We start from the raw sequence: 21,091 nt of genomic DNA, 5'->3' as shown, positions 1-21,091 counted from the left end.
ATTGTCTCACTATTCAGAAGTCTTATAAAGGGAAGGGTTGTCATCTCAAAAGCCAATTTTTATAATTTTTAAATATAAACTAATAGCTTCCTCTTTAACTTAGAGCCATACCCGTGTGTAAACCCACCTGGGCAGTTTGGATGGTCACATGTCCTCGATTCTGTTGCTGTGCATGCATAGCCACAAGACCGGGTCCGTTTCTGGTTGCCGTTCCCACAGGTGACGCTGCAGACAGACCAGAGACTCCAGTCCCCCTCACCATCTGTGGAATCTGGAAGGGAGCCAGGGAGATGGTCATCAACTTTGCCAAGAGATTCCCCTTGTCTTCCCAATCAAGCAGCTTGTCAGTTCTACTTCCATTATCTCACTATTGGAGATGGCCAGATGCCAGCTGGAGCCAAAAGCTAGAGCTTTAGGACTCACCTTAAGGATCAGCTTCATTAGGGGCAGGGACTTTGTCTGAGATTTTAGGCACTGTGGTGGTCAGTACATGGCCAGAAGCTGAATCCCTAGAAGGTACCCAGTAAACACTTATTGAGAGTGACTACATCTGCAGAGCATGGGATCATGGAATAATATGTTGGGTAGTTTTCAAAGATGACCTCCACTGGTTCCTTCCCTCTCTAGTCATACATCCACCCATCAACTATCTATTTCCCTTTCCCTAGAATCTGGGCTGGCTTTGTGACTTGTTCTGACTAATAGAATACAGTGGAATTGATGCTGTGCTGGTTATGAGCCTAGGCCTTGAGAGGCCTGGCAGCTTCTAGCTGTGGCTTTAGGAAAAGAAGCTCCAGCTAGACCTGTGAATTATAGGACATTACAAGGAAAGGAAACCACATGAAGAACTGAGGTACTAGCCATGTGCATGAAGCCTTTTTGAATCTTCCAGCCCCACACAGGGCTAGCTGAACTCAGCTGAATGAATAACCCAGCCAATGCTAGGAGGAATAGAGGAATTGCTCAACAGATTCTGCCTGAAATCCTGAGCCAAAGAATCAGAAATAATAAATTGGTGTTTTAAGCCCCCCTGTTCTGGGGTGGTACAAACAATGCATAACATTAAAGCTAGAAATAGTCTTTCATAAGACTACCCAACATATTATTCCATGATCCCATGCTCTGCAAATGTAATCACTCTCAAGTAGTATTTACTGGGTACCTTCTAGGGATTCAGGTTCTGGCCATGTACTGACCACCACAGTCCCTAAAATCTCAGAAAAAGTCCCTGCCCCTAATGAAGCTGATCCTTAAGATGAGTCCTAGAGCTGTAGCTTTTGGCTTTAGCTGGCATCTGGCCATTTCATAGAAATAGTCATCATTCAACATCCATCCACTGAGTCCCACTACCTAAAAGACTGGTGGTTCAAGTCCACCCAGAAATGTCTCAGAAGAAAGGCCTGGTGATCTACATCTGAAAAATCAGCCACTGAAAACATTAAGGAGCCCAGTTCAACTCTGACACACATTGGGTAACCATGAGTCAATGGCAACTTTATTTTTTAAAAAATATTCCAGGCATAATTCTATGTAGGATATATCACTAAATAAAACTTCCAAAGGTCCTTGCCCTGGGAGAACTAACATTTTAGTAGAAAGAGAGAGATGATAATTAGTAAACATAATAAATGAATGAAGTATTTAGTACGTTAGAAGTTGATAAGCAATATGCGAAAATGAAATATTGGCATAGTGCCCAAGGCATTTGACTGCTAACCAGAAAGCTGGTGGTTCAAACCCACCAGGCACTCCTTGGAAGGAAGATTGGGCAATCTACTTCTGTAGAGATACTGCTTCGGAAACCGAAGGAGGGGTCGCTAGGAGTCAGATTCGACTTGACAGCAATGAGTTTTTTGGTCTTAATGGTGCCTGGGAGGGCGAGAGGTATGGGGAAGGTTGGAACATTAAGAAGACTTGGAATGGTTGAGTGACTTGTCCAAGGTCATACAGTTACCATAAGGGAAAGGTTGGGCTACAGCTTTAAGCCCTTGATCTCTAAAGCATTCCTCTTTCTGCAGTTCCTCCACTGTGCATTCATTTCTTCTGGTCTACTCAAATGCTTCTATAGTCCTGAGGCCTCTGCTGATGCCAAGCATGAAGCAATATGCTTGAGCCTTACAGGGAAGGATGGCCTCATTTATAACAGGTTATGTGATTGTTATTACGTAGGCTTGGCAAGAATGCTGTCCACACATGTTTCTACCTGAACTGTGGGCCCCTTGCCAGCCTTGCAGCCCATTGTTTACATGGCGTTCATTCAGAACACTCCTCAGGCAAACACAGTGGCAGAGCCTCCTCAGCCCATTAAGCGGAGTCAGAAGGAGATTCATGGCTGTATCCTATTCCCTAAGCCTGAGGGGAAACTTTGTCTCTTACCTCCCTTCCCCAGGAGCCCCCTCCATTTCTCCCCCCTCTCAAAAAAGAATTTTTCCAAACTTTGATTCTCTTTTGAGAAATGATTTTCCAACCACATAGCCAAGGCAGATGTTTGAAACCATTGCCTTATGTGAGGGAATTGGGCCTGCTTCTCCAGCTTCAGCCTCCTTTGCCTCTTTACCACTTCTTACTACAGAACTGCAGAGACAAGTTGCTTCCAGAGGGGGGGGAAAAAAAAAAACACTGAGGTAGGGGTAGTTGCTGTTCTGTTTCAGACCTGCACAGATCTGGGCCCAACCAGTGATCTTCCGGAGAACCCCAGAGAGGTGTCTAAAACACACTCACAATCATACCCTTCTCAGCAGAAGCATCCAGCTTCTGTGGGATCTACACACATGCACATTGAACCACATCCTGCACACACCACAGAGGCCAGATTTTGCTAAAGGGAACAAACAAACAAAAAAAGAGTCAGAAGTTAAGATTATAATGTTTTTATACCCATAAAAAGGGGGAAGTGGGTAAGTGAGAAAAAGCTCCTTAAATCACATTTAAGTAGAGTTCATGTCACCTGTGAGGTAGGTACAAGCATAAAAAATAATTCAATGATGCCAAGTGGTGTCCTTCTTGGCTCAGCCAGAGCAACGGGGCCTCAACCATCCAGAAATCTGCTGCAACCTTTCCTCCCTGTAACAGTAATGTAGAGAGTGCATTTTGGGAAATATCATCTTTGAAATCTGAGATTTTAGCATGAAGCTATAAATCCATATGAATATTATACTGGAATTTGCATGAAGTAATTTTTTTTTTTTATTAGAACTAAATTATTAAATGTTAGTACTGGGGCAGATAGTTTGAAAAATGACTTCCATGATTTCTCTCCCCATATTCCTACTCCCTTGGTTACTCCCCTCCAATGCTGAACCTAGGCTGCCAGTCCACCTTGCCCAGTTCCCCATCCCCCTGTGATTTGCTTTGACCTATGGGACAATAGCAAACCTGATGCAAGCTGAGGCTTGAAAAGTGCTTGTGCATTAGAGTCTGTCATCTCATGCTGTTGGGGACTCTTCCTCCACGGTGTGAAAACCCTGGGCTAGTCTCCTCGAGGGTGAAGAGCCATGTGGAGACAGTCAACAGACAACTCAACATCCCAGCTGGGGCCCCATCTTTGTGAGTGAGGCCATCCTAGATCATGCAGCCCAGCTAAGCTAGCCAGACCAGCAGGATGGTTCAGACCACCACAGAACCATGAGAGAGGTTTCATTTGTTGTTTTGCGCCTCGACATTTTGGGGTAGTTGCTTAGCAGCAAGATCCAACTGCCACAAATACATTATGCAATCCTCCCTAAAATTAACTATCTTAATAGGGAGCAGACTTAGGATTCATAACGGATTTATCATCCCAGTAAGTAGCCTTTGCCATGTCTTTGTTTTAAATGCTCACAAAGGTATTTTTTCCAAATGTTTTTTATATGAATACTCAAAAGTTAGGAATTACCCAACCATACCCACTGCCATCAAGTCAATTCTGACTCAAAGTGACCCCCATAGGGTTGTCAAGGCTATAAATCTTTATAGGAGCAGACTGCCTCATCTTCCTCCAGTGGAGTGTCATGTGGGTTTGAACAGCTGACCCATCCACTGGTTAGCTGCTGAATGAGTTAACTACTGTGCCACCAGAGCTCCTTAAAATTAGGCATGAAACGTCTATATAGTTATGTGGCTAATCATTTCTATTGAAATTAGCAATGATACAACCTAGGAAGAAGTGTATATGTCAGCTCACCATCCAGAAGCCTCCATAGCATACCAGCCCAAATGAACATTCAGGAAAAGTTGTCCCTCTTGGAAACTTTCTATTTAATATGTTCAAAGGACAGAAAGGAAATTTCTGACTGTGGGACAAAGCTTTGAGGGCAATACTTCTTTTTCCCATAGTAGGCCTGTTCTCACTCACCCACCTCCCAAGGAGCATTGCTCAGAGAAAGAAAATTAATGTTAATGACAGAGTCATCACAAAGATAACAACAATGACAGTAAAAAAACAGTCCTTGTGAACATGTATAGGGTGCTTTGACAGCCCCTGAGATACCAAAGACTTCAATGAGGTAAGAAAGACATCCTCACGCAGTGGCCTGATAGCTGGGTTTTGAAGATACAACTTGGAATTTTTAAGTAGTCCTCACATAGTTTCAAGGAACGGGAGTTCCATGGGCTAATTGGAGTGTCAGGGCAACTGAAGTGACTTGGGTCTTGGCTTGTCCCCTGGGAGAGCCTCCACTATTTATCCTAGATGATAGTGGCTATCATTGAGTGAGAGACTACCCCATACAGCTACTTTACATATATGCACTGATTAAATTCCTACAACAACCCTGCCAGTAAGTGGAAACATCCTTCTTTCAGTACCTGTGAACATTTATATAGTGCTTTGACAGATGCTTGACAAACCTCTTTCTCAATCCATTTCCCAGACTTCCTTGCAACTAGGTGGAGCTATATTACTTGGTCTTGCCCATAGAATTTGAACAGATGTGATGTTTCACCTGTAGCTGAAGTGGTTAAGAATGTGTGTGTGTGTGTGTGTGTGTGTGTCTTTTCCAGACTCTGTCTCTTTCCTTGGCTACTAGTCAGATGCAGAGCATGCAGCAGATACATCTCAGGCCCTAACAGGTGACAGAGCTCCAAAGTGGAAAGATCCTGGGTTCCTGAATGACTGGAGCCAAAATCCCCCTACTCTGTCTCCCATCTCAATTCAAGTGAGAGTAAACCTTTTATGATTCTATGTCACTGAATTTAGAAGTTGTTTTCTACCTCAGCTATCCTACTATAAATACTGGTAAAGGAAAAGTCCTGGCTCAGGCTCTTGGAATTTAGTAGGGCATGGTTTCCTTACTTTGACAACCTGTGATACACATGTTCATGTAGATTCCTGGGGATCCACTTCACCATCTCCTACCAATGTCAAACAGCTGGATGTGTTTCTTTCACTAAATTAATTGTCAATATGAATTTTTATAGTAAGAAATCCAAACAAGTTAATTTGGTTATTTCTTCATTTTTAGAAAAAGAATTATTTTTTTAAAAGGGAAAACTCCAAAGACCCCTAACTTAAAGAAAAAAAAAAAAAAAAAAACTCTTCTAGGATAATTGGTATGATTTTAAAATTATAGTCTTTCCAGAAAAATGTGGCTGCTGGTGCCTTCTTGGGGCTTCTGTGGAATAAAGCCTTTATGAGGTATGCTTTATAGAAGACTGAATGCCACATACTGTAAACTGGGTTTTGCTTGGCTCTGTGTCCTTTAGGCTTTATCATCCTCATTTATTCTCACCACTAATTTTATAATACTGGGTGGTAAACTCACCATATTCTGGCTGCTCTTTGGTTTCAAAAGTCCGGTGACCTGGGGATGGACGGTCCCACCCCCTGGGAGGGTTGAGGAAGTTGCTGTCATCTGAAGTACTGTCATACTTGTAGTCCTGATCCCCGCTGTTCACCCTTGCCAAGGACATGGACCTTTGCCACCAGGCCCGCCAGTCAGGGGATGGGACTGACCAGCTGGGCTTATTCTCTGGATGCTGGTCTTTGTCTGCTTCAGAGTCAGGACCGTCGACCACTTCTATGGTGACCTGAAGAATTCAGAACACGCCAGGGTCAATGAGGAGCCAACAGCATCCAAGCTGTATGATCCTTGCAAGAAAGTCTGACAGAGCACAGGGAGTGATGGCTGCATCTCTCATGAAGGAAAGCTGAGACTGCATGGTAACATGGAATGGGAAACATCCAGGGATGCCCAAATGACTTCCATGACTAGACAGCACTGATGTACATGGACTTTGGGTTAGGGGTATTTTGTCATCAGGGCCCTGGTTTACTACTAAGTTATTGGGAAGCTTATGATTTAAGGAGTAAATATGTACAATATATGTTCCTGAAGTGAAAAAAAAAATTATAATATAAAAACTGGTTCAAACCCATCAGACACTCCTTGGAAGGAAGATTGGATAATCTAGTTCCATAGAGATACTGCCTCAGAAACCCAAGGAGGGATTGCTATGAGTCGAATTTACTCGATGGCAGTGAGTTTTTTTTTTTTTTCCCTAACATTTATTGAGTACTGGTGGTGTAATGGGTTAGGTATTTGGCTGCTAAGCAGAAGGCTGGTAGTTCAAACCCACCAGCTGCTCTGCAGAAGGAAGATAGGGCAATCTACTTCTGTAGATTTACAGTCTTGGAAACCCAATGGGGTAACTATGAGTTGGAATTGACTGTGTTTTTTTTTTTTTAACTCTGTACCAGACACTGTTCTAAATGTTCTACATGTATTAATTTATTTAATCCTCATAACAACCTTATAAATTTGGTACTACATATTGGTTCTGATGGTCCATTATCTGCCTTGATAGCACTAGCAATTCTTTCCTTCCTTGTATGTGCATGCCACTCCTCCTGTCAAGAGATGGAGTCTATTCATGCTCCCTTTAATTCTGGGCTGGCCCTGTGACTTGCTTTGCTCAACAGAACACAGAAGGAATGACATTGTGTTACAGACTGTATAAAGCCTCGCAGCTTTCATTTCCAATCTCTTGGAATGTTCCTATTTGGAATGTAAAGCAAATGGCCACAGACACTGCTATAGAGCTGGAGAATTCCCTACTGGGGCTTTATGCCACATAGTGTATAAACACATGGTGTGCAAACACAAGTGCCTCAAGATCCAGGTTTTCATGGCTATTATTTTCACTCATCTTATAGCCCATGCCAGATCCACTATGGTGAAGGACTTAACTGTACCCTTAGGGTCAGAGCAGATAGTCCCTGAGCCAAGGTAAGAGCTTGTTCTCAGATTTAAGTCTGTTACATGGTTGGAAGAATGCAGCTTCTTGGCTCTGAGAGACAATCAACTAAAAGAAACTTGTTTAAAAAACATAATAAAAGATTCATTGGGCTCAGTTGGCCATCACATAGTTCTTGCAATACCACCTGGATGAGTTATGTGTAAATGAATCAGAAACACACCCTCCGAATAATCAGCGTGAGATGTACTGGGCAGATGCATTTCTAGTTTTGCCCCAACCCAACATCTGAGAGTTGCCAAATCACAGTGAGGTGTGCCCATTACTCAGACAAACAGCTCTTTTCTTTTGTGTTAAGTATGAGGAAGTTGTAATCCTGCTGGCTTTGACATTTAAGGAAGTCACCTAGCTGATGGTGGGTCCAGACTGCTGTCTTGTGTGGCCCAGATCAAGGTCAAGTGTATGGCTTTCAGTCTTAAAGTATACTCAGACCACAACAGACCAAGCACAATTCTTCTCTGGTATGCAATGCCTACAAGGGCACCTTAAGCTTTATCCCATGCCATCACCATTATCTCAGTCTTGTGAAGCATCTCTTGTATATTTTACATTATAAAACTTCTTAGTGATATCCCAATAGAAAAAAAGGACAACAATGCAAAGGAATACATCTTATATCATTGTTGTTTGCTGGAATGGATGGTGGTTGCAGAGAGATGGTGACTGGCTGCTATTTGAAAACCTGGAAGGACAAGTGCAGAAGGAGTATCCAGCAAGGCAGTGTCAAGGTGATGCTGAGTCTTTGGAGATGTAACCTTCCTCTCTGCAAGGTTGTCCCCCTCTGCCTGCAGACAGAACTGAGCTGCAATAATGGTCTGCAAAGCTATCAAGGGTCTCAGAGGGGAGAGGTTGTCAAGAGCCAGGCAAGCCTGTAATTATGGTAATGAAATCATTCTCTGGGTAGGAGATAAGGGAGAACGTGCCCAACAGTTTGGTATTCTATATGTATTCAGACTGGAGTCACTGGAGTCAAAGGGATTGCCTAAACAAAACATGTCCTGCAATTTCTCCAACCTGGGAATAAAAACAATTTCATGTTTCAAGCTATTACCGTCAATACAACTCTTTTTTCAAACTGCTACTCAGATCCAAACAAAATAGATTTGTTGCCTGGTCAGGCAATGAGTAGCAAAATATGAATTTATTCCAAAAGCTATATCAATGACTAAATCTTAACAGCTTAGAGGTTTCTTTTTTCCCTTTAATTTTTAGTCACTGTCTCAACTGAATTAAAAAAGAAAATAACAAAACTTTAGGATCCACCCTTCCCTAGAATTAATAATGTGGGAACCTTAAACTGATATCAAAAGAAGAAATCTAATCTTGAACTTGAAATTTTATAGGCACCCAATTAAAAAGAGCTAATGAGTATGATCAATGACTTCTAAAATGATGGGGATTAGTTTTATATTTCCTGTTGCTCTCATTCTAGTTCTATGTTCTTTAGAGTCAAGGAATGCTTTTACAAAGATGTCTTGAGCAATAATAGTCATGGTGAGGTGAAGATGTGAGCATGAACACAACATATTTCCAAACTGATGAAGACTCTAGATCTGACATGCTTTCTCATACTTAAGACATATAATTGAAATGTCTTAGTATATTTGTTTCTTTCAGACTTTTCAACACAATGAATAAAGACAGTAAAGAAAAGAGACTCTTTTAAAAACCTTAAGTCCAACTTCTGGCAAAATTATCTCAGCTCTAAAAAAGAAAGTTCAAAATTGGTGCCAACATGGAAAATTCTGTCAAAATCATGAAATAAGGTTAAGATTCTATGCAATTTTACCAGCTTATTTCCTTTTCTTGGTAATTAAGATATTTATTGGAAACAAACTCTTCACTCTTTTTCTGAGAAGGACTTTCCATAGGGTAACAAATACAATTCCTATTGCAACTGATAATGCACTAATGGCAGTAAGAATATGGAAGCCATGCATGTCCCTCAAAAGACCTCTAAGCCTAGAGTGCAGTAGTGAACTAGGTGGGTGTTGGTTTGTATTTCCAAGAAAATTTTGCCAAGAAGTGAATTGATTTCCTCAGGAGAACAGAGCCTCCTGGGACAGGAAGATAGTCTTCTGATAAGGTCGAATAAGGAAGGGAGGAAATGGAATCCCAGTCTCTCAGATTCACCAAAGGTATAAAAACAAAAGTGGTAACCATAGCTAACTGCTTTCCCAAAACATGATTGCTTTTTCTACACAATGAGTTCTAATTTTCAGGTATAAAAACTAGACTGGAGAATTCAAGTTCCTAATGTGTACGGAAAGTAAGATATAGTGCCTCAAAACTAAGTCTTCTAATTCCAAGTTATTTTTTTTTAATATGTTTCCTCTGTCATCTTTATCCCTGTTATTGAACATTATTCAGCATCTAGGAACTCTGGTAGCATAGTGCCTAAGGCACTTGACTGCTAACCAGAAGGCTGGCAGTTCAAACCCACCAGGAAGTTGGGCAATCCTACTTCTGTAGTGATACTGCCTTGGAAACCCAAGGAGGGGTCGCTATGAGTCGGGGCTGACTCGACGGCACATAACAACAACAACCAGTTTTGAGAAGCCTACCTTGTCCCTGACACTGTGCTAAGTGCTTCATATAGATCATCTCATTTATTCCTCACAGACAACCATATAGTTGGCAGGATAATCATTCTATGGAGGTCTGGGGTGGCTCAAATAGTTAAGCCCATGACTAATATCTGAGAGGTTGGTAGTTCAGATCCACCCAGAGGTGGCTCAGAAGAAAGCCCTGGAAATGTGCTTCTGAAAGTTATAGACTTGTAAACTGTATGGAGCACAGGTCTACTCTGCAACACATAGGGTCACCAGGAGTCAGAACTGACTTGACAACAACTGGTGTATGGTCATTCTGATTTTAAAGACAAGAAAACTGAAGCACAGAGATGCTGAATAACCTGTATGAGGCCACAGAGGTCAAGGCTAGCCCACTAAACAGTGGTGTCAGATCCCCAAAGCAGGTCAGTCTAACTCCCTAGATCATACTATTGACAATAGTGCCTAAGGAGAATCTGTGCAGAATGGGGAGTGAGCTGTCCCTAAGGGTATGTGGGCCAGTATCTTTGGTATAAAAATTTCTTTGTTCATACTTAGCCAGACCTGCCATTTCAAAGTATTTTTGAAAAAAAAGAGGGAGAAAATCTGAAGCAGAGGCATGTACAACTTGTATAATCCTGGCCAATTTATCTGATGGTATCTTGCGGTACTCGATGGGGAATAGGGGCTTTAGATAACATTTTAAAAGTCCGCTTCAATGGAAGAAAAGAAGTAAGTACAGTGTATTTGATGAAATTAATACAAATCTCAGCTTGATCCTGAAAAAAGAAATATTTGTTTGTGAATAGCTACTGTAGCTATGAATTGTTGCAGTAAGCCTAGTAACGAGTTTATTTTAGAGGTTTCTGTCTTTGCAATCTGACCATCATTTGCAGAACAAAAACCCAGACAATGATTCTAAAATTCAAGCCTAACTTGTCCTGAATAAGTTTTTTTCTTTTTTCCTTTAAACCAAACCCAATATCCAGTATTGCTTTAGATTTAATAAGGTGATTCGGTTCAGGAGTTTGAGGCTATTTCTTTCTATTTTGTGCAGAGTTGTGTGTTTTCTGCACTCACTTCCACAACTCGCAGCCAGTCTTAACCTGGAGACCTGATCTACTTGGGAGAGAGGCCTCTCAACTTAGTTAGGTGAGGCCAAAAAACTTCCATAGAAGCAGATTTTGTGGTCTTTATTATATCCCTTCCTAAAAGCCAAGAAGAGGCCTAAGAGGGATGTGCCCATTGTATGGACTCGGCCATGTCACTGGGGAAGATATGGACTGTTTCCTGGACGCCCCCCATCCCCATCCAGCCCTGAAGCATAGGAAATGATTTCAGAGACTGGCAAGCCTGAGGGGGTGAGTTAAATTTTTATTTAGCTCCCCAGCTCCAAAGTAAGAACTAGGTGGGGGGTGAGGGTCACGTTGCCTGAGAGGGGGAGGTGAGGCCAGCAGTGGTTGGCAGAGGAAGCTGACCCACTGATGCTCCTTTTCACCTGTCTTCACTCTGCTACTCAAGGTCTGAAAATGCTTTGACTGGGCCTGCAGTGACCAGCAAGGCTGTTTGCTCTGCTGAATTGGCCCTGTGTCAAACCAGTGGATTTCAACAAAAGAGCACTGCTGTAAGGAAGGGGCGATGGTTGCCAACATGGAAACATCACCCCCTTTTGGAAAACACTTCATCTTCTAAAAGACCACCAAGGAACTAGTTTACTCAAGTGCAATGGTGCATGGGCCTGCAACAGCCAGTGCTATGTGTGTATATGTGTGAGTGTGTGTGAGTGAGTATGTATGTGTACCCTTAGACACAGAAATAGGCCCAGGGCTTCCAGGGGCAGCAGCTGCTTCATTCTTTTTTAAATATCTTTCATTCACCAGCACTACTTTTTTGGTCTTCCAGAAACAGAAAACCAGAAATGCAGCTCAATTTTGCTTTTGTTAGTGCTAACAGGTCATCAGATCAAACTTGCCCCTGCATCTCTGTCCCCTTATATTGATTGTGGAAGGCTAACAGACACAGTGATTATATACAGCAGAAATGGCATGACCTCACTGCGCGGTGGGCAAAAAGGCAGTGTTGGGCTAGTATTTTTTTGGTATATGATTTTAACTGCATCTGGGCTCTAGCTGTACTTCCCCCCACCACCCTTTTTGCCTAGACATCCCTGATCATTTAGCCTGCCTACCTATGTAGCCACCCATGGATTAATGTTTTCAACATCTAGCACTCATATTTGAAGCTTTGGAAAAGCTTCCCTACACAAATTAAAATCTATTTTCTTGGGTGTAGTGGTGGTCTTTGCTATTGAAAGAATAATTCAAGAAGAATTTGAGGACCTCATAGGAGAGACCCTGTTCTTCTTCTTCCCACCCAGTGCTCCAAAGCTCATCTTTGGAAGGACCACCTAGATGTAAACTTTTTGTTCCCACGCTGTGTAGGGGAAGAAGAAGTGTAAGACAGAGCATTGATTGTAACTATTCACCTGTTATAAGTCTACCCAAGTATGCAGCTTAGAGAATCAGAGAGGATGTTGTTGGTTGCTGTCAAGTTGGCTCTGAATCATGGCAACCCTATTTCACAACACAGCAAAACACTGATTGGTCCTGTGTCATTCTCATGACCACTGGCATGCTTGAGTCCATTGTTGTAGCTAATCTGTACTGCCTTCCAACCTAGGGGATTTATCCTCCAGCATTATATTGGACAATATCTCTTATGATCCATCGTGTTTTCATTGTCTAATTTTTAGAAGAAGATTGCCAGGCCTTTTTCTTCTTAATCTTTGTCTGGAAGCTCTGCTGAAATTTGTCCCATGGTGACTCTGCTGGTATTTGAAATACTGGTGGCATAGCTTCTAGCATCACAGCAACACATGAAAACCACAGTATGACAAATGACATGTCAGTGGTGGATCATAGACGATAAGGGTAAATTATTTTCACTTGTATCATACCTGCAGCCACAGCTTTGTGACAGCACCTGGGGGAGTTGAATTTTATGAGTACAGAGGGCTGTCAGAAAGACTGCCATGCTGTGAGCCGCCATGGCTCAGTGTGGCCTTCTTATACCTCTCCCTGTGTTGATCCTTTGCTCCCTTGTTACACTCTAGTTCTCTCCATGCCCATCAACACCAGCAGCTCCCTCCCCTATCAGGAAGCCAGACCCAACTCATCCAAAGAATTCCTTACTTCCCATTCAGTTAAACAAAACAGCTTATTATGATGAAAAATGAATTGCAATTCTGGCTGCTCTGCTGAGTTCACACACATATCCATCACGGAGTTGGCAGCAGGGTCAGCACCTTAAGGTTGCCCCTTCCTTTTCTTGGAAAAGAAATCTAGTCTCCCAGCCTTGTGGATCTCAACTGCTTTTGTACCTCTGTTCTTCCCTAACATTTAGGGAACAGTTTAAAAAGCTCGAATGGGATCTGAACAATGTATGGGGATTGTTAGATGGACTTATTTACCTGGGAGAAAAAGAAGGGGGATCCTAAGAAATTCTAGAAATTTAGTTCTAGGTGTAGCACTATGCAGTTAGCAACTTTCAGCAAGGACCCACTCTCCTTACAGGCTTCCATGCTCCTGCATCTAGGCACTTTCTTATAACTTTACATTGCAAGCAATCAGTCAGGTGCTATTGAGTCAACTTTGACTCATGGTTATCCCAGGTGTATCAGAGTAGAACTGTGCACCATAAGGTTTTCAATGGTTGATTTTTCAGAAGTAGATAACCAGGCCTTTCTTTACATCAGTAATTGTTCATCGATTTTATGAATAGCCCAGTCCTCATGATTAAGCACCACAGTGACATGTTCTACATCTGGGAAAAAACATGCTAGCCAAAGCAAACTAATGCTGTTTAGGGCATGGTTTAAGCTCCTTGGGCTGAGGGTTGTAGAGTCCTGGAACCATGGAATCTATTACCAATGATAAATTACTTCCTGCCAATGAAACCATGATTGACAGAAGGTTGAGCAACAGGATGGAGATGTCTGAGGCCTTTTTTTTGGCTATCTGTACTTCCCCTAAGTGGATCCTTTGTTCTTTATCAGAGAACTATGTGGAGAAAGGGTTGTTGTTGTTGTTGTGCCCTTGAGTTGGCCCTGACTCATAACGACCCCTCCTTGGGTTGCTGAGGCAGTATCACTATGGACGTAGATTGCCCAACCTTCCTTCGGAGGAGTGGCTGATGGGTTTGAACCACCAGCCTTCTGCTTTGCAGTCAAGTGCCTTAGGCACTATGCTATCAGAGCTCCCATGGAGAAAGGATACTAGGACAAAAAGCTCTATTTTTTTTTTTTTTCTTCAATTAGAACAATACAAGACTCATGAGAACTATTAATTCTGTGCATGGGTTATCAAAGTTGTTCTCTAAAATATTTTTCACTTCTGCATGCTTCATCAACATTGCCCCACCCTACTTAGCTGGTCTGCTCAGTTCACACATAAATCCATAACACATAAGCTGAGATCTTACCATTGTGGAAAACAGAAGCTGTTCCTCTTCTCTCCAAGATCCCCCTGGCACTGTCCTACGTAGTACCGGGAAGTTCACATCTTTGGCATTTCCTCCCTTTGCCTATAACTTACTGGAGGGAATAGGCCTTACACTTCTCAGTTTCTCAACCTAATGTGGTGTCTTCTATGCTCACACCCTCTCAGACAAAAAAAAAAAAAAAAAAAAAAACACTGCCATCAAGTCAATTTCAACTTATAGCAACCTCCATTGGGTTTCTGAGGCAGTAAATCTTTACAAAAGTCGATTGCCCCATCTTCCTTCTGTGCAATAGCTGATGGTTTTGAATTGCCAACCTTCTGGTTAGCAGTCAAATACCTCAGGCAGTGTTCTACAAGAGCTCCTTGTCTTCTGCACAGTGGGTCAACATATTCTAATTGAGTTGTGCTTTCAGAGACACTCATCAGCCCTCCTGACACTAGTAATATGAGTGAAACAGCTCTGATCCAAGAAACCTGATCTAAAACTTGGTCATGCACAGGGCTTTAATCTTGAGAGAGAGACTGTTAACTTAATTAAGCATCAATTACTCTAAGGCCAAGTTCAGGAATTTTCTGCCCTTTAAGCAAACTGATATCTGATGCAGAAAGGAAGAATGAGGAAAAGTTGCTCCTGCACAAATGAAAAGAATTGAAAACAAAGCTAAAAAGTATACCATCAATTGCCATTGAGTCCATTCCACCTCAGGGTGACTCCACATAGGTCAGAGTAGAACTGTGCTCCATAGAGTTTTCAATGGCTAATTTTTCAGAAGTAGTTTGCCAGGGCTTTCTTCCAAGGTGACTCTGGATGGAGTAGAATTTTCAAACTCTTGATTGGCAGCTGAGCACGTTAACAGTTGGCACTACACGGGGACTCTACTAAAATGTATGATGGCAGGCAAATGAGGACAGTAGCTGGGAAAGGACTAGATTGCCTGAGGTGAGCATGAGCATTTCTCAGTCATCATGGGGCCATCTCTGGGGAAAGATCAAGGGAGGTACAAGCGCAGTTCAAGTAACTGTTTGTCTCTTGAACTCAGATTGGTGGGGTGAGTATTCTTGGGAGCCCAACAGCTTGGATTTGAACCTCATAGCTACTGTGTACCAGCCATGTGACCTTATGTAAACCAAATTTTAACCTCTTAAGTACCTATTAAGGAATGCTGGTGGAATAGTGGTTAAAGTATTCAGTTGCTAATCAAAATCTCGGCAGTTCGAACCCACCAGCCACTCCATGGGAGTAAGATGAGGCAGTCTACTTCTGTAAAGCAGAAACATTATGGGGCAGTTCTATTCTTATTGAGTCAGAATTGACCCAATGATAGTGAGTTTTTAAGTGTCTATTGTATTCTTTATAATATTAGAACAATGACATGTGCTCCATCTACTTTATGAAGGTGTTGGGAAGATCAAATCAGACCAGCATTTGCTTTGTAATATTGTTGCTGTTAGTTGCTGTCAAGCCAATTCTGACTCATGGCAGCCCCATGTGTGCAGAGTAGAACTTCATAGTGTTTTCAAAGCTATGACCTTTTGGAAGTGGATCACCAGGCACATCTTCTGAAGTGCCCTGGATGGGCTTGAACCACCAACCTTTCAGATAGTACTCAAGCACTTAAGCATTTGCACTATCCAGGGACTTCTCAATGAATAATGTGCTATTTCATTGTATGGATTTTACTAGCATAGTGCCTAAAGGCACTTGACTGCTAACCAGAAGGCTGGCAGTTCAAACCCACCAGCCATTCCTCGGAAGGAAGATGGGGCAATCTACTTCCGTAGTGATACTGCCTCGGAAACCCAAGGAGGTGTCACTATGAGTCGGGTCCGACTCGATGGCACGTAACAACAACAACGACAATAACAATTTTAATTCTAGGCATCCTTTTCCCTAAGTTCCCATTTCCCTGTGCTTCAGCCATCTGATCTTAGTAGTGTATGTTCATTTCTCCCACAGGAACTCCTGTTGTCACTTTTTCTCTTATCAGAATATTTTTTAAGTCAGTCATTTATACTCTAGAGCAACTAAAGCTTTGTCATCTACTGAAGGAATTTCTAGTGTCCAACTCAAATTGGCAAAGTATTTGAGAGAGGGTGGTCTTTCCTGAGTGCCTCTCAGTTCATACTTTTGCCTAGTTTATTCATAGAGATTGACCCTTTCCTATAGCTAACATAGTTGTCATATTTCATCAATTTCATTATATATAAACGTCTCTGAAATCAGAATATGTCTTTTAATGAACAAACCAAAACCAAACTCACTGCCGGAGAGTTGATTCTGATTCATAGCAACCCCACCTTGGGTTTCTGAGGCAGTATCTCTATGGATGTAGATTGCCCAGTCTCCCTTCTGAGGAGTGGCTGGTGGGTTTGAACTGCCAGCCTTCTAGTTAGCAGTCAAATGTCTTAGGCACTATGCCACCAGACCTCCCAGTGTATCATAATTCAATTAGCAGTTTGTGTGTGTGTGCATGTAGTTCATAAAATAATGAGACATCTCAAAATCAAGGATGTTGGATTAGATGAAGTACAGCACTGTTCTTATTAGAAATGCCATGATCATAAGCAGGATTCATTAATGCATTAAGGAAAAAATTGAAGTAAGGCAAATATTCTGGAATCAGATCATGAAACAAAGAGAAGGATTGCTTCATTTTCTTCCACCATCCAGTTGTCAAGAATTACCTGAATGTTTGGGTTCTGCCCATTGATGTCAGCTTTGGAAAGATCTGGAAAGTTTGGCAGATCCAGAAGAAAGGACCTGGGGCCATCTCTTTGCAACGAAGGGTGCCCAGTCTCTTGTCGGAATCGCTGCCTCGGGAAGGGTCTGTGTACGACTTGATGATCTGGAGGATCCCTGGACTCTTCTTTGGAGGCAGGAAAGTTGGTTTCTGATGTGGAATCACTTTCCACATTGGGGTTATTCTAAAACAAATAAGTAAACAAATAGGAGACACATGATAAAGGGGAAAAAAAGTCACCCTTACCAGTCCATCAAAGTCAGGAGTAAGGATATTCCAGTGGCTGAAATTAAGCCAGGATAATATTCCCAGTTCATTTTCCTCCCCCATGGCTTAGTTTCCCCATCTTCAAAAAGCCTAATCATTAGGAAATTTCTTCCAGCCCATTCCTTGGGAAATTTATGAGGGTTAATGAGTTAAGGGCTATTTATTAAACATCAAAGCACATCAAAACAAAGTGCTGTTTTGAAGGAGAATAGGTGTTCATTTAGAAATTATGGCTTCTTTCTCACAGCTTTAATCTACTAACCACCTTGGCTTTAGCTGTGGCCCTAGTGCCACGGTTTGTTTCTATGGCAAAAGCCATGGGGTAAAGAAATCTGACCAAGCTAGATTGAAGACTGGAACCAAATCCTTGATTAGATCCATCCATCCATTTATCCAATCAACAAATGCCAACCACATGCTAGGCACAGGAGATATAGTTAAGAACAAGTCAGATATGAACTCTATTTTCTTGGAATGCATATCTAGTTTGGAGGTTGTGTGAGTAAACAATAAATATATAGATAGATAAATAAGACCAGGTCAGAGAGTGGTGACTGCTAAGAAGAAAAGAAACAAGAAGGAGGTGATAGAGAAGTCTAGGGACAATAGTAGATAGATGGTCAGAGATCGCCTTTCTGGGAAAATGATGTGGCAATTCTCGAGCTGGATCTGACTCAATGGCAGTGAAGTTTTTTTTTTTTTTTTTTGGCAATTCTTAAACAAGAGAGAGAGGCACCATGCAATGATTTAAGGGAAGAACACTTCAGCAGAGGGAACAGCAAGTAGCAGCCCTAAGATGAGCTTGGTTTATTTGAAGAATACAAAGGCCAGTGAGGGTGGTATAGAGTGAATGACAGAAGAGGCTGTCATAGCCAATCAAAGGGGACAAAACAACATTCCAAAATGGAATGCCTTTTACTGTAAAAGAAAATTCCAAGTCTGTTGTTCTTCACAACTAGAGAAAATGGCTCTTTTTAGCACTTCTTGGGGGACAATTTTTCTAGTGATTGAAGAAAATAAAAGTTGCTGGAATACATTCTAAAACCAGCCCTTCTTTTCCTCCTTTCATTCTCCCTGGCTCTCTTACCCAAAGGCTTCTTCCATTCCTTTGGGGATCATGTTTTCATATTTACTAGTGGAGAGAGCTGTGGAGATAGAATTTCACCAGTGTTTGGGTCAGTGGTGAATGCCTTTGTTATTCTTGGGCATGTTTTGGGGTTTTGGAGTGTCTATTCCAGCACAGTGTCTCCACACACACTCTCTGGCCCCCCACCACATTGTGCTGACCCAGCCAAAGGTTTACATCTGGTATCAAAACATTCCTGACTCTGAAAACCCAAGGTCAAGTGTGGCCTGAGGATGAAACACACGTAGCAGATGAATAAATTCTTAGAGAGCTAACTTAAAGGGTCTTAGAGGAATGGATTTTTACAAATAGGCTTTAGACAGGAATGAGGTTGAGGTAATAATAACTGGTGCAGAGATCACCTGTTCAAATCTATGAAGAGACTAAGAGGAGGAATGAGGCAGGGAACATGTCTGCCTCTTCTTTAAGATGTGCTGTTGCAGAGGGAAAAGTTGGCTGCCTTTCATCATGTTTTTGCTTGCCTTTCCTTTCTGTACAGGAGGTGTGGCCAGAGGCAGAGTCTCTGTTCACCTTTCCAGTCACCTCTCTGCCATGGGTTTTCTCCTGGTACATCCTTGCAGAAGGAGTTGCCCTGGCTTTCTGAGGCATTGCTCAATACAATGGAGGCCAAATGTATTACTTTGAGTATTAGCCCAACAGAGAGAGAGAGGAGGGAGCAAGGGACAAGGGAGAAAAAGGGAGTAGAAGAGAGAAGGAGGGAGGAGAGAAGAAAATGAGGGAGGAGAGATGAAAGAGAAAAAAAAAAAGTGCACACTCTGAAGTCTTCCCTCAACATGACATCTATCACAGCCCAAGGGAAATAACTGAATGCTATTATTATCTTGCTTTCCTCCAGAACATTAAAACTTTCTCACTAGCGAGGACATTTGGATTCTCATGGAGAGGTTCTTGCACAAGTTTTGAGTATATAAGTCTCAGGAGGGGACCAGGATTTACTTCCCAATTGCTTTAGGATTTCCTGGCAAATCAAGCGCTAACTTCATTGTGACATCTTGGACACACTGCTTAATTGGGTTAAAAATAGAGCTTAAAGCCGACTCTTTCCTTTCCCCTGTGATGAAGTATTCTTTCTACTACTAAGATTAATATTTTAAAAGAAAAGATAGGAATTGTGGTTTTGTTAATTTGGTATTTTACTTAGATTAAAAAAAAAAAAAAAAAAAAAGCCTGAATCCAACGGGTTTCTTCACCTGAGTCTTGATTATTTTCTGGTTGGAGATAAATCTCACAGAGTGATCCTGGCCTAGCCACTGACCAAGCAACCCACTTAAGCTCTCTGTGACTTAGTCCTCCCCTCCATGTAATTGAGCAGATAATGACAGTCCTGTTCCCTCTCAGGAGGACAATCAAGTTAACGTGGGCTGTATCTACCCATGCAAAGAGAAGTGGAGAGTTAGGGCAACTGGCTGGACAATTCAGGCCACAAGTGCATCTGCCAGGAATATTCCAACTACTGGAGCTAATGTATGTTTTGGCTTGAGTTATGCAACAATTGTGATATTTCTCCATATCCCTCCTTCTCCCCACCCCAGGGTCAGTGTTTAAAAAGTATTCAAAAGATGGGAATAGTAAGAAAATGCCAATTACCATCTCTGAAGATCTGAACTATTCTTGAACCTTTGTCAAGACATATTTAACAGGAAACCTTGAGTCTCTGCAATAGAATGTCCCAAATTGTTCAAAAACTAGAAGTCCTGGCATAGGGGAAGAGGTTCCAAAAAAAAAAGATCTATATAACATGAAACTTCAATTTATAGAATCAGTAACAAGATTCTAGGCTAGATATTATTTTGGTGATCTGGATTTTAAATCCTGGGTGAGAGATGGCAGACAAGATCTGCTAATAAGGCAGGAAAAGAGCCATTTCATACTCCATATTTTCTCAAAGGGACATACTGCATATTTCCTTACAGAATTCCAGTCAGTGGTCCTGGCTGGTGGACATTCACTCAATTTATCACCAACAATCACCAAGGTTGCTTATGAAGTGGCCCCCTTAAATTATTCCAGCAAAATAAAGATTCTCAAAAGGAATGGATCTCAAAATGAGGACTAAAGGAATTTGTGCTTTATTCAGAAAGGTAAACACTCTTCTGTGAAGATAATAGCATAAGGAAGTCCAGAAATTTGAGAAATGTCATCCTTCTTTCCAAGGTATTGTAGGATTCATTTTGCCCGAATCTAAGTGACAAGAAGGGGCTTGCTCAGTTTGGGAAGATGTTTCTTTACTGAGAACATGTCTTTGAGTTCATCTTCAATCTGTGAGTTAAAACTGACAGCCCTGCAATGCCTGTAGGAATGTGCCCTCTTGTGTCTCCAATTTTAAAGTGGCGGCTACCAATAAAAAAGCTATTACATGGTTTATACACACATAACAACAACAACAACAACACATAGACATGCCAGCTGCTAATGCAGGTGATTTACATTGCTCAAATGATCCAGCTATTGCTTGATGTTTCCTGTGTGCTCAGCTCCTGTCCCCTTATTATCTTTCATTTTATTCTCTTCTAAAACAGGAATAATAAGAAAAATGCCAGGCTCATGCAACCTATTACTTTGCCTTAGATGGCAGTACTGTTGCAGACACCGTGCAATAGCTTGCTAGATAACCATTCCTTTCTTTTCTTACTTAGTGTTTGTTTCAGGTGG

At 41.8% G+C, this 21,091-nt stretch overlaps 1 protein-coding gene across 1 annotated transcript in view; it reads right to left on the bottom strand.

Moving 5' to 3' along the window:
* The window catches only part of ISM1 (isthmin 1), a 28,801-nt gene extending 11,446 nt beyond the window's left edge, over positions 1-17,355 (bottom strand). The window contains exons 1-4 of the mRNA XM_007946383.1: positions 17,272-17,355; positions 16,970-17,209; positions 5,742-6,006; positions 128-271 (exon numbers count right to left, since the gene is read on the bottom strand). Coding sequence (XP_007944574.1) covers positions 128-271; positions 5,742-6,006; positions 16,970-17,209; positions 17,272-17,355 — 733 coding nt within the window. The remainder of the gene's footprint in view (positions 1-127; positions 272-5,741; positions 6,007-16,969; positions 17,210-17,271) is intronic.
* Between the last annotated feature and the right edge of the window lie 3,736 nt (positions 17,356-21,091).

The sequence above is a fragment of the Orycteropus afer genome, unplaced genomic scaffold (assembly GCF_000298275.1).
Source record: "Orycteropus afer afer isolate SDZICR_OR568_19922 unplaced genomic scaffold, OryAfe1.0 scaffold00158, whole genome shotgun sequence".
Classification (NCBI taxonomy): domain Eukaryota; kingdom Metazoa; phylum Chordata; class Mammalia; order Tubulidentata; family Orycteropodidae; genus Orycteropus; species Orycteropus afer.
This window is presented reverse-complemented; position numbering and strand designations above follow the sequence as displayed.